Source organism: Zeus faber (assembly GCF_960531495.2).
Source record: "Zeus faber genome assembly, chromosome: 2".
NCBI classification, from domain to species: Eukaryota; Metazoa; Chordata; class Actinopteri; order Zeiformes; family Zeidae; genus Zeus; species Zeus faber.
In genome coordinates this window covers 44,192,863-44,207,291 of record NC_137189.1, presented here as the reverse complement: position 1 = coordinate 44,207,291, position 14,429 = coordinate 44,192,863, and the positions used below count along the sequence as shown (strand labels likewise).

At 47.9% G+C, this 14,429-nt stretch overlaps 1 protein-coding gene across 2 annotated transcripts in view; it reads left to right on the top strand.

Annotated features, from left to right (window-relative positions):
• zranb3 (zinc finger, RAN-binding domain containing 3) overlaps window positions 1–14,101 on the top strand; it is a 77,324-nt gene extending 63,223 nt beyond the window's left edge. For both annotated transcript variants that reach the window (XM_080022170.1, XM_080022169.1), the window contains 6 exons: window positions 1,232–1,374; window positions 4,042–4,185; window positions 10,718–10,912; window positions 11,285–11,477; window positions 13,077–13,208; window positions 13,759–14,101. In XM_080022170.1, coding sequence (XP_079878296.1) covers window positions 1,232–1,374; window positions 4,042–4,185; window positions 10,718–10,912; window positions 11,285–11,477; window positions 13,077–13,208; window positions 13,759–13,854 — 903 coding nt within the window. In that variant the 3' untranslated portion in view covers window positions 13,855–14,101. The remainder of the gene's footprint in view (window positions 1–1,231; window positions 1,375–4,041; window positions 4,186–10,717; window positions 10,913–11,284; window positions 11,478–13,076; window positions 13,209–13,758) is intronic.
• Window positions 14,102–14,429: the final 328 nt, after the last annotated feature.

Genomic DNA, 14,429 nt, shown 5'->3' with positions numbered 1-14,429 from the left:
GTACCGGGTAGAATAACCCCGCCCAATGAGCTCACTTTCGAGACCACGCTATTTTTTTCCTCCCGGCAGAAGTAAACTTACCGGACGCGTCGCACCTTCACTGCTCTGTACATTTTCCATCCGCCCCACGATGCTTCAGACTGCATACGTTCACTTTGCCGGGAGAGTTTTTCCTCCGAGGGTTTTTATTTTTTTATTATTTTTATTTTTTTGGAGGAGGGGGCGCCCGGGAGTAACTCTGCAGATCTCCAATCTCGGAGCTTCGCTGATCTCCCACTTGCACCTAATGACACAACACTGTTTGGTTGGATAAGTTTGGGCCAGTCGTGTGGAAAATTGTATTTTCTCGTATCCGCCTGCGTGCGTGCGCGTGCGTGCGGATGCGTATATGCGCAAACAACGTACGCAAATGTGTTTGTTGCAGGCCTGGACTCCATGCAAGTTGAAATAGAGGGAATAGAATTTGTAATTTGTTTAGAGGGCAATGGTAATTTAATACAAAAAATGAACAAGCAGGGGGGAAATTAAGACTGTGTGGTTTGTTGTTGTTTTTTATTGTCGTATGATATGAATGACTATGGTATGATGGATTCGACAGCTTTTTCGTGAGGCCTCATTGGCTGACAACAGGTGATGCAAAGAAGCCAATCCATAGGGCTCTTTGGTTTCCGAGTGGCTAATCACCTGTTGTCTCGGTCTGAAACTTTGGTAACTAGAAAATGGTAAAGCCTGCAGTCACTGTTCAGGGTTGTTCGTGATGCCGTATTGCTGCGCCGTACTGTTGTATACTGTGCTGTATTATCCCAAACACTACCTCACTTTATTCACATGCCACTTTAATGCACATATCTGTATATACATAATTGCCTATTCCATATACATAAGCATATTCCCTCTATCTATTTCATTTTATTTCATTTTATTTTTATTGTATTTTATTTTATTTTTATTGTATTTTATTGTATTCTATATATTTTTATTTTATTCTATAAGTATTCGACTTACTGTATTACGTTGTAGGAGTCAGTTACTTGGGCTATTAGAAAATTTTCCTAGGACATATTGTGTCACCGGGTGCGTTGCATGACATTTCACTGCATATATATATATGAAAGCATGTATATGTAAGTGACGAATAAAAATCTTGAATCTTGAATCTTGAAATTACACAAAATAAAGAAGCCGAAATTCAAAATAAATTTAATAATTGGATTGAACATTCCATGCCCAGGTGCTGCGCTTCGTGCGGGACTGGAGCGCCCTGACGGCCATGAAGCAGCGGCTGTTGCGTCGCAGCAGCCTCCTCTTCCGCAGCCCGGTGCTCGGCCTGGAGGCGCTGGCTGCCGCCCGACGCCCGCACTCCAGCACCAAGAGGTGGGTGCCGCCGCCAGGGCCTCATCCGTGATTCAGGATCTCCATGCACGTGTAAATAACTAGGACGCCACCAGTACTGTTTCCTTGTAAATTGTAGTAAGAATGTCCATGTGCACTCATCTGCAGAAAAAAAAGTTACTACTTAAGTACTTAAGCATCGTAGTCTCAGGGCTGTGGGTATGATGAGTCCTTTTTTTATTATACTTTAAGTACATTTCGGGGAAATATAGTGCACTTGCTTTTAAACGTTTCTGCTTTTACTTAAGTAAAAACGTCTCAATATGTTACTTTCACTTCTACCAGAATTATGTGTCAAGGTATTTTTACTTTTATTCCTCCCACTGATCTGTCTTCAGGCCAGGACCACGCTCTTATGTCTTTGAATTGGACGTCGTCTATATCGAAGTTTCTGTCGATTTGCGCGTATTTGACAAAAAAAAAAAAAAGAAAAAAAAAATGCGAAAGAATGTTACTCAAGATTCAAGATTCAAGATTCAAGATTTTTATTTGTCACATACATATACATACTTCCATACATATATGCAGTGAAATGTAATGTAATATGCAGTGAAACTCGGAATCCACAGACACACGTGTTCGTCAGCATGTGACTCAGCCAGCTGGGCAGCTCATTTGCGTGGAACCTAATCAGGGGGCGAGTGGGAGGCGGCGTGCGCGGCTTGATTTGACACGCGTCTGATTTATTCTCCAATCAGAACCAATCAGGCCGCAGCGCCCTCCAGCCCCCAGCAGGGGGCCGCTGCGGGGACGATCGCTTTTCAGCCACTCCAGACCTAATGCAATTCTCCCCGATTTCCCCGCAGCCTCCGAAATAATATCAAAGCCCAAACTCGCAGGAGGCGTGTCCTTTTTGTTTCCTCTCAGCCTCAGGTTTTGTTTATTGGTTTTTTTTCCCGTATTCAGGTTTCAGCTCGTGGCGAAGGATGTTTGGGGGGGAGCTTTGTGCGTGTGGCGGGCGGCGGGCGGGCGGAGGCAATCAAATCTAAATAGATTCGCTTTTTTATTGGAGGGTAGGGGACCATTAAGAAAATAACCGTGTCAGACTTCCCATGACACGCGCATACGTGTACACCTGTGCACACACGCGGAGGTGAAAATGCCTTTCATCCACCCTCTCTGTGATGGCTGTTTTGAAGTGGAGGAGTGGGGAGGGGGGAGAGAGTTTGCTCCTCTGGTGGTGGAGGGCCCATCTGACTGCTTCCTCCTCCTGTCTCCCAGAGAATCCTCTCCTCCCCTTTGAGGTTGCACCCGTCTCCCCTCTTCTCCCTTATCTTATCTCCTCCCCTCCTCTTCTCCCCTTGTCCTCGTCGATCAGGACCGAAGCTGATGAGAGAAACCGAGAGCAGCATTTTTCACGTCACCGTTTACCTCCACTTAACCTCCAGTTTCGGTCTCATCACTCCGTTATTAGTGAAACAGGTCTTGCACTTAAGTGTGTCACAATTGTTCTACACGGTAAACGCTCCATTTTTTTGTCCCCCGTATTTGCTGTAGGCCTCTGAGCTTTCTCAGTTATTGATTTTTCTTGATACACTGTGTGTGTGTGTGTGTGTGTGTGTGTGTGTGTGTGTGTGTGTGTGCGTGTGCATCTGTGCGTGTGCTTTATTTAATTTTTTTCCCTCATTTCTACTCGCAACTCGGCCTCAAAATAAGTTCACGAATTGAGCCATTACACACCATTAGCTGTTATCGAGCGACGTGTCAGACGGCGAATGGCGAGAAATTTGGAGGCCGGCCGGTAGCCGTCACACGCTAACTCACTCATGAAGTGTTTCCATTAATACATGACACGCTTTCTGATCCTTCTCCTGGTGAGAGCATTAAAGGACTGCTGCGCCCTTAAAAAAAAAGTTACATATTCCGCTCAAAGAAATTAATCAGAATCACTTTATTCCGCCAGGTGCAGAGTTCGGAAAAATGGAGAATAAAATGAAGTTCAAATATTGAATAAGGATAAAAATTGTATCATCAAATATATATACAAATAGCCAAAAAATACGAAACAGAAATAGTCAGATATATAAAGATGTACAAATCATTAACACAAACGATGCAAAACAGCGAATTAGCTTTAGTAAAAGCTGCAACCACTGTCGATGGTACTTGAAGGTAGTTGGAGCACAAATTATCAATTTGACTTTTCCGTGTTGGGATCTCGTTTTTGGGGTCTCAGTCTCCTAGAAACCAGACTTTTTTTCAAACACTTTTTATCGACATTTTATTGTAATGACAGGGTATTATGCCCGTTGTCAACCAAATATGATCTACTTTGGCTTTGACACGTTTGGGTGGTGTCACGCTCTAGCCCTTCTCCCATGCGTTCCTGGAACCAGGCTTGAGTGCCATAACTATTTCCATCTTGGCTCATTCGCGGCACGCCGGCGGCAACTCTGGAGGTTGTATTAAAAACGGAAAAAAACAAGCTCGCAAACTGTTTTTCTTTGGAGCGGTCTTGGTGTCATCCGCTTCAAGCGTACCCCATCCGTGCGGATCCGCCCACTGTCAACACCTAGGCCTTCGCTGCTGCAAAACAACAAAACGAAGACAACACTGTTGTCTTCATTATGTAGGAAGGTTAAACAAGGTGTGAAATATCTCCATTACACCTCCTCTCGCTCTCTCTCGCTCTCTTGCTCTCCCCCCCAGGTACCTGGACAAGGAAGACGTGGCCCAGACATCGCTGGCGAAGGCCCAGCAGGAGGGGGGCACCACCCGCCTCGTCACCAAGGAGAACTTCTTTGCCAAGAGGAGGTCGGCCGCCTCAGCACTCCCAACACCTGCTGCCGAGAGGTGGGGAGGGAGGGAGGGAGGGTGGGTGGGTTGGTGGATGGATGGATGGATGGATGGATGGCTAGAAGGGTGGTTGGATAGAGGGATGGGTGGATGGTTAGAAGGAAGGATGGGTGGGTGGGCGGATGGATAGAGGGATGGGTAGATCGATAGCTACTTTTTTTTCTTTTTAATGTATTTATTTTATTCATTCACTTATTTATTCTTATTTCAATGAATTGTGTCTTTTTCTTCTTTTTTTACTATTCTTTTTAGGCACTCTGACATTATTGTTCTACTGACTGGCCAAAGTGCCCGAATCAAGATGGATAAGTGGGTGGCAATTTATCAATCAAGAGATGGACGGGTAAATCGGTTGATGCACACACTTGGAAAAAGTAAATTTTAAACAATAAGTTTAAACAACATTTTGGAAAAATAAAGAACCAGGTGTGGGAGACTCCACAGACACGGGTTCACGGAGAGAGACAGTCAGTTGGGCAGTGAGGTGCTGACAAGGCCAGTTTTTATTTACAGTCCAACAAAAAGGCTCGCTGGCCAACATAAACATAAGGTAACCAAATGAATTAATCTGCAGGTTCGGTCCGGTTTTTTGGGGCTCTGCTACTACACCTCCCGGTGTATAAGTCCCGCAGGGAGGGGAGGGTAGTTCCAGTGGTACGTTCAGCTGACCGCACCACCCTCTGCAGGGCCCGCCTGTCCTGAGCAGTACAGTTCCCAAACCAGGCAGTGATGTTGCCTGTCAGGATGCTCTCCACCGCTCCACAGTAGAAGGACTTGAGGATCCTCACTGAGACTCTGAATTTCTTCAGCTGCCTGAGGTGGTGAAAGCCACTGCCTCGCCTTTCTCACCTGAGTGTCTGTATGTATAGTCCAGGTTTATCGACTCCGTGATGTGGACTCCCGGGTACTTGAAGGAGGCTGTTGTCCTGGCACCAGAGGGACAGATCAGCCACCTCCTTGCGGTAGGCTTTCTTGTTGTCGTCACTGATCAGGCCCATCATGATGGTGTCGTCAGCAAACTTGATGATTGTGTTGGAGCTGGACCTGGTCACCTCGTCATGTGTATACAGGGAGTACAGTAGGGGACTGAGAACACAGCCCTGAGGGGGTCCTGTGTTCAGGGTGAGGTAGCTGGACGTGTGCCTCCCCACCCTAAACACCTGGGGCCTGGCTGTGAGGAAGTCCAGGGTCCAGGCACACAGCGGCGTGTTCAGTCCTAGCTCCCGCAGCTTGACAGCCAGTCTGGTGGGGACTAGGGTGTTGAAAGCTGAACTGTAGTCAATGAACAGCAATCTCACATAGGCCCTCTTCCGGCCATACAGGTGCGTGAGCGTGGTGTGCAGTACCTGGGAGACAGCGTCGTCCATGGATCTGTTCTGCCGCAGGTCAATGGTGTGGGGAAGGGAGGCGCTGATGTAATCCTTAATGAGCTTCTCGAAGAACTTCATCCCCACCGAGTCGAGGGCTACGGACGGTAGTCATTCAAGCAAGCTGGAGAGGCGTTCTTCGGCATAGGGATGATGGTGGACCTCTTGAATTAGGACTGGATCACTGACTCGGTCAGGGAAGCGTTGAATATCCTAGTGAGCACTGGGGCTATATGGTTAGCACAGGTCTTCAGTATTCGCCCAGATATGCCATCTGGGCCTGCAGCTTTCCTGTTTTCACACGCATCAGAGCCCACCTGACGTCATACTCAGACACTGAGAGTGCACGCTTAACCCCAGCGGTGTAACTCCAATTTGCCTGCAAGCTAGCGGTGTTGTCGCCAGCCTCAAACTGCACATAAAAGGAGTTCAGTTCATTGGCTAGGGAGGCGTCCACACTCGTGCTGGGGAGGGGCTGCTCCTGTGGTTGGTCATAGTCCGCAGCGCCTGCCACAAGCGTCTGGTGTCCCGTTGCTCCATCTGACGCTCCACTGTGTCCCTGTACGTCAGTTTAGCGTCCTTCACCGCCCTCCGTAGTTTTGTATGACGCCACTTTGTAGTTGTCCATGTAAGCGGCCGTGCGAGCATTCAGAGCGCCACGGATGGATTTATCGACCCACGATTTCTGTTTTGGAAATAGCCAAACTTTCACTGTGGGAACAATGCTGTCCGCCAACGTAGCTATGAAGCTCGTAGCTACTTCCGTAAACTCGTTGACGTCATTGGAACTTGATTGGAACATGTCCCAGTTGACTTCACGCAGAGCGTCCTGAAGCGCGGCCTCTGATTGGTCAGACCACAGCTTTACATCCCTCGTCACTACCGTTCACCGGTTGATGCACAGCCTGTAAACAGGAAGTAACGAGATGGATGTGTGATTGGATTTCCCGAAAGCAGGGACTGAGACGGTCTTACATTTACATTTACATTTACATTTACATTTGGTCATTTAGCAGACGCTTTTATCCAAAGCGACTTACAAGGGAGAATAACATTCAAGCTACATTGCGACAGAGATTAGTGTAACAACAACATAAGTGTAACAATAAATACTGCTAGGTGGTGCTAAGTAATTGTAGGTTAGGACAGGAGGTACTCACTGAAGAGCTGGGTCTTCAAGTGCTTCTTAAAGACAGAGAGGGAGGTCCCCGCTCTGGTCATTTTTGGCAGCTCGTTCCACCAATGTGGGACTACAAATGAGAATAGCCTGGATTGCTGTGGCTGTATGGCCGGCAGAGCCAGGCGACGCCCATTTGACGAGCGTAGCATCCGGGGGGCAATATGTGCTCTTACAAGAGCATTTAAGTAGGTGGGAGCGTTCCCAGCAATCACTCTGTAGGCCAGCATAAGAGACTTGAACTTGATGCAAGCGACTACAGGTAACCAGTGGAGCTCGATGAGCAGCGGAGTGACATGTGCCCTCTTTGGCTGGTTGAACACCAGTCGCGCCGCCGCATTCTGTGTCATCTGTAGTGGCTTCACCGCACAGGCCGGCAAGCCTGTTAAGAGGGCGTTGCAGTAGTCGAGACGGGACATCACCAAGGTTTGTACCAGCAGTACAAACCTTGGTGATGTCTCGACTCTTGTCCCATTCTTGTACGGTGTGTAGTAGTGGTCCAAAGTTCTTTCTCCCCTGGTGGCACACGTGATGTGTTGATGGAAATTAAGCAGAACTTTTGAACGTTCTCCCTGTTAAAGTCCCCAGCCACCACCACAGCCGTGTTGGGACGTTTATTTTGAAGTCTGCACAACAAATCATATAGGTCCGATTGTGCTGTGACGGTGTCCGCTTGCGTTGGAATGTATACGGCTGTGATGATGACCATGCTGAATTCCCGGGGAAGGTCGTATGGAGGGCATGAGATGGTCAGCTGTTCCAGGTTCGGTGAGCAGGAGAGAGTCTTGATGTTGTTCGGGTTACACCAGCTGCTGTTGATCATGAGGCAGACGCCTCAAACCTTTAGGAGGTAAAGATGATAAATCTGAGTCGCCCTGCCGCTGTCCGACCACTAAACCTCAATATCAACCTCCTCAACCCGCCGTGTGACCATGAAGGGCCCCTGCCACTCTGCCAGTAATTTCTAGCCGGACGTAGGGGGCAACACTAACACCTTGTCTCCCGCTGCAAATTGCCTGAGTCGAGCCTCTCTGTCATACAACCACCACTGAAGAGCAAATTCTCCCGTGACAAGCCAGTGCGTTTAGCTCTGCTCCTAGGTCCATTATGTACTGAACTTCGTTCTTACTTATACTAGGCCCTTCCTCATAGTTTTCCTTAATTAGGTCCATCATCCCCCGGATCTCCTGCCAAAGAGGAGTTCACATTGGTCTGAATTGAGCGGATGGCCGCTAGCTCATAAAGTTCCCAAAGTGTCGGTGGCATAAAGGAAATGCCCTTGCCGGTCAGAATTTGCCTTCGGAATCTCAACTCGGGAGATGACTCTAAACAGTGCCTGCGCCAATGTATTGGCCATAATACTATACAATGGCAGCATCTCAGGGTACCAGATTGCATAATCCACCAGGACCAACATAGAACGATACCCGCGAACACTGCGGTCTAACAGCCCGATGAGGTCCAGAGCGAGTCTTTCGAAGGCGCCTTGACTAGGGGGAGAGGCCTCAACGGCGGAGTTTGTGTAGCTGGAGGATTGACTTATTGGACATGCAGCGCACCATTTACACACATCTGCACAAATGCCCAGCCAATAGAAGCGAATAGAAGCGGGCCATTATCCGCTGCAGTACGTTATCATGTCGGAGGCAACCGGCCATTGGGTTATGATGAGCCGCCTGGAATTTCGCGGCGGCTTTTCGAAACCAACAACTGGGTAATTTCCTCTCGTGACTGAGTGTCACGGATCACTCGACTGACCTGCCCCTAATCATCAACAAATATGGGTGAGTGTGCGCGGCGTCTGGGCAAACCAATTCCCCATTGATTCTAACTACCTGTTCAAAGGCAACGTGTAGGGCACGACTGCTCCAGATGCAGCGGGACCCGGACATTGTCCTCCAGGGCGCGGGGATGAGCTTGGGACCTGGTGAATCCCACGTGGGTCCTGGGGCCAGATGCAGTTGCCCCCCGGACATTCTCCTTTGGGGTGCAGGGAGGGGCTGGGGACCTGGTCGGATGCTGGTCCTCCTGTTAGCTCCCTGTTGGAGGTGGCGGGGACAGAGGCAGTACAAAACCAGCGCTGTCACCTGCAGACCGTGCCTCAACCTGATGTCTGCCACACCAGGCCTAATACAACAGTCCAGTAAACATTGCTTTCTTACAATGAAGTCAAGAGGAAGTCATGGAGAGAATCATGTCTTTAAAAAGTTCCCTACTTCACTCAAATATTTCAATTCTGGAATTGCCTATTTTTAAGTAAGATAGGACGGAGGATGAATGAACAGAGCAGCAGTAGAGGTGGAGGAGGGAAAAAAAAGGAACAAAATTTGGCTGGAAGACGGATGCTTGATTGTCCGGGGCTGCTCATCCTGGCTCGCGGTGGTCCTACATGCGCTTATTACCATCCTTGAGGATTACGGTTTGATCATCCAGCATCCTCCATGGAGCGTTGCAGGATGGAGACATGTATGCACCTCGTGCACAAGGCTCAGTGTGTGTGTGTGTGTGTGTGTGTGTGTGTGTGTGTGTGTGTGTGTGTGTGTGTGTGTACAGTAAGATGCCAGTGCCAGCTGCCCCATGCAGAAAATTGCCATAGCAACCACCAGAAAATGCACAATTTCTCTCGCTCTCTCTCTCGCTTTCGCACACAAGTCGAAGACATAGCAGGCTGAACGGCAGAATACATCCATTGCAACAGGCAGTGCAAGGGGCTCACAAAACTATATGGGATAAGGTCAGGCGACTTATTGAGGGATGGATGCTCTTAAATAAATTATTCACAATACGTCAATGACGTGCTATTGCGCTCTTATTAATCCCTGGGGGGAACCATTTCCTTCAAGAACACATTTGATTGATCATGGAACCGTAAACAACATGGATAAAATGCGAAGATTGTATTACCAACATTATTGTCTTTTATGTATCGGTATTTATTATCAGTATTAATGCACAGGCACACACTGTACAATTTGAACAAGCTGCTTTTTGCGTCAATCACCTTCTCTCTCTCTCTATTTCTCACTCTCGCTCTCGCTCACTGAGTCTGGAACCATGTTGGCCAGGCGGATGGGGAATTTTGCTCCATCTGTCGCCCTCAGCATGTTGCTAGCACCCCGGTGGCACCCTGTGGCACGTGCCCAAAGCACACGTTGCCTTATGCCAAGCTGACAACCACACAGGAATGCATGCAGGAACACACATGTGATGGAATAGATACGTACTCCTACACAACAGCTACACACACGTATCCACGTTAAACCCCTTAACCCAAATATATTGTTTACATCCAGTATATTGGGAGTGGTTCTCAACATGGTGTCCGGGGACCCCCAGAGGTCCTTCAAGAACTCAAACTTCATTATTTCATTCAGAGGTATTAGCACCATTAGAGAATGTACAATAATAAATGTTTTAATCTTTGTTTCACTGTCATCTCCCTAACTTCAGTGAAGACAGGTTACGCAAGTTTGGACTAAATCACATCTAACAAGAACGTGCGATAGTGACAATTCTCTTTGATCCTCTATCAATTTCTGACTGCATTTCTACCTGTCTTCCTTCTCATATCTCTATCGCAATCTCACTTCTGTCCCTCTCAATTTCAACTTAAAGAGCTGTATTGGCACCACCTCCCTCGAGGGGAAGCAGGGAGACAAGTGCAGTGACACCGCTGGCTACTCAGAGCCAGGATCATGTAGACATGAATGAGTAAACAGATCAGGACTGTATGTCCGCTGCAGACACAGACTGTCCTGACAATCAAATTTACACCTAAGAGGGGATCACTTCTTTTTTCAGAGGGGCTCTCTGGACCGTCATGACACGTTGCTGCTGCATTTTGGATTGTTTGTGTTTATGTATGTTATTTTTTAACTATTACTGAGAGGAAAAATGTGACAGGAATACTTTAGTTTGTTTGTTACTGTCAACATGAAAATATATTTAAAAGTTTTTGTCTCTCTCTCTCTCTCTCTCTCTCTAGGCTGACAGAAGCAGAGTCTTCTCAGGGTAGCACCGGGTCCCCTTCCTCAGAGGCTCCCGGCGAAGGCCCGTCCTCCTCCAAGCAAGCGGGATTCCTGCAGGCTGTGGACAGCCAGGGCGTCCCGCTGTGCCTGTCCTGTCACGGCGTGTGTCCCACCGCGGGGGGCGCCTGGGACGGACGCTTCTGCAGCCACAGGTGCGAGGAACATTCCAGAATAAGTACATTTAAAAAAAACGTGCCAGCACCTATTTACGTGCGTCGGCATCCATTTTTATCGGAAAACACACAACTCTCCATGTTGTAGATGCATCATTTTTCTGGAAGGCCTTAAGTTGCATTATTTCTAAAAGCTTAATATTCAACAACAACCTCATTGCGTCATTCATATTGAAGACACGAATGAGGGTTAAAAGCCCTGTATGGAGACTGAAGTCCTTTTTTTTAAGGTGGAACCGTTAAGGTAGAACTGTACTTTATGAGGGGCAACAGTTTATTTTGACTAAAGATGGCTTCGGTATAATCGTGCAAATCAAACACTTCAATCGAAAACCGACCCCCCCCCACCAGGTGCCAGGATGAGTTCCAGCTCCGCTCCAGTCAGTCTTACATGCGAGCTCGGGTGCTGGAGGCGGAGCAGGGCGTGTGCCAGCAATGTGGCCTCGCCGCCCGCGACCTCTTCCTGCGCGTTCGAGACGCCGCCATCTCCCAGCGCAAGGACATCCTGGATAACACCTGGCTGGCTCAGCTGCCGCTCAAGCAGGTGACGTTTCATTATTCTAATTAATGAATTGGCATAGAAATAATTTGTGATTAACAGTTGAATTGCCTTTTTTTTTTTCTTTTTTTGCAGCTATAACAGTATATTCTTATAATAGCGCAATAATACACTCTCACTTTTGCAGGGGGGACATTTATTGGCTTTGAACATCGGGGCGTGAAATTTCAGCGAGACGGTCGATTTGCCTCACACCTGATTCACATTCTATTCATCGCGACGTTTCTCACATCGGTGTAAAATTTCGCTTGAATTTGGACAGTGACGATTGCAGAATCAAACGATTTTACAAAAAAGAGATTATAATCTACCCAAATAATTGCGATGGGGCGAGCATGTAATAATTGTGACCATAAACTCAAATGGCCTGCAAAATCGCTGAGCATTATTATATTATTCAGTACTCACAGGCTCTAAAAAACGACTTCATACTGGGTCTTTTGTGTGTGTGTGTGTGTGTGTGTGTGTGTGTGTGTGTGTGTGTGTGTGTGTGTGTGTGTGTGTGTGTGTGTGTGTGTGTGTGTGTGTGTGTGTGTGTGTGTGTGTGTGTGTGTGTGGGGATTGATCGGCATTTGCGTGGGTGGAGAGAGAGACCTTTGTGTGCTTTTCAACCAGGAATACGTGCACACTCACACAGGGTGATCGGAGCTGTAAAGGCATGTGGGTAGCTGGACCCATTGATCCCACCCCACCCTCCCATCCGCCCCCACACCAGTACTAAGGCCTTCATCCGAGTAAGCCCCCCCCCCCCCACCCGGTTGATTTGGCCAGTCAGTTATCCGGAACACACGCGCACATGCACATGCACACACACACACACGCGCGCACACACACTCGTCACCCCACGATTGATGAGAGGAACAGAGATTCACTATTGCTCATCAATGCGCAACCGTCCCACACTTGACTGCCTCAGACTAGGTGTGTGTGTGTGTGTGTGTGTGTGTGTGTGTGTGTGTGTGTGTGTGTGTCCCCTTTGGTATAAGTGTATGTTTATATATTTGTGTGTGGTTTTGACAGTGAGTGCTTTGGGGCTGGTCTATGTGGAGAGGGGTATTTATGTGTGTCTGTTCTTTTCGGGGCGGGGGTGTTTATTGGGGTGGCTTGGTGCATATGTATCCATGTTTGGGGTGATTTCGTTTCTTATGTTCATGTGTTTTGTTTTGCCATCACAATTTGGTCCTTGTCAAAGTGGCTTAGACTCTTACGCTTGCCCACTTTTCCCGCTTCCAACACATCAACTTCAAGAACTGACTGTTCACTTGCTGCCTAATATATCCCACCACTTGACAGGTGCCGTTGTAATGAGATGATAGGTGTGTCGGTGTGTGTTATGATTGTAGTTCAATTTTTATTGATTTCTATTTCCTTTATTGTCAAATGGAACACCTACGCACTCGACGTCGCTCTCCAAATAGAGGCGTTAATAGCAACGCCCACTCTAATGTGATGTGTGTATGAGGGGGGCCGTCAACAAAAAAGAAAGAAATAAAAATAACATGAGGAGCAACATTTACTGTGTCATAAATTGCTTGTGCTTGCGTGCGTGTGTGTGTGTGTGTGTGTGTGTGTGTGTCCCCGCAGCTAAATGAGATCATCCGTGCGCCGGTGGAGGGGGACTTCTGGCAGGTGGATCACATCCGGCCGGTGTACGGCGGGGGCGGACAGTGTTCCCTTGACAACCTGCAGACCCTGTGCACGGTCTGCCACCGAGCCGTACGTGCACGCGCACACACCCACTCACACGCTCGCAGCATCGGCTCGAAAGGGAGTAATAGTCTCATAAAAAATAAAAAAATAAAACTGCCGCAGTCAAGGCGTCTGTCGGTACTCGCCGCAGTCAATGACAAATAACAATCCTAGTTTCCTGCCCCTCCATGTTCGCTGAGCTTGGGCGGAGGAAAAGCAACACCGTCTTTTCACAAAAACCGCCTGCAGTCGAGATTAAACTCTTCCTCTACAAAAAAAAAGTACATGCACCGCCCCCTAGTGGCCAGTGCCTTAGCGGCATATTCGAGTGTCCTTGAGCAAGACACGTAACCCGTAACTGCTCCCCAGAAATCGCCAAATATACAGAATATACAAAAAAAACACATTTAATCAGAAAACTTGGGGGAAAACCAGGACTGCATTTTAAACTTTACGTGTTTAGATTTGTTGTGATATTATTTGTTGTTTGTTATGAGTGGGAGGGTGGAGGTGTTCACTGTATTCACAAGGCCTTAACTCGGCTGGGCCACATGACTGTTTCCCTCGGTCCTCACAGAGAACGACCCGACAGGCCAAGGACCGGAGCCAGATGAAGAGAGGCCAGGCCGCCAAGGGAACGTTGGATATTTCCAGATTCTTCCGTAAGAAATGACGCCCGGGCCGAAAGTCAATGTCCGACCGACTTCAGATGCCCCTGTGCTCCGTCCCCGATCATGCTTTATTTTCAAAGCCGCTAAATCACCGATGTGTGAACGGTCACCGATGCAGGAGTCTCGGTCAGGACGCTGCTTCAGGGTGACGGTTTGTGTTGACAACGAGACTCCTTCGTTAAATAACCAAAAAATGTAAAAAAAATAAAACAAAAGCGCCAAACTAAACTGACATGACACAAATAAAAATCCTGGACGTGCCTTTGAGTTTGTCTTACCGGGGCGACAGAAAACCACGATCTCCTCTCACCTGTGTTCCACAAAAAGGGTGGTCCGCCGTACAGACCGAGATTAATTAAGAAAAAGAAAAATAAACGCGGCCGTTCCGCTCGCCATGGAAACCCACGGAGCTCCCGGCTTGACCTCGAACCGTCACGCGGGCGTGGAGGCGGTGATTTATGGCGGCGGGCGGGCGGAACACGTTGTTTAGAAGGGTGCGCTGCTATTCTGGGATTGTGCAAAGTTGGTGGAAAAAAAAAAAAATAAAAGTGGTGCGTGAATGATTACTGGATGGGGG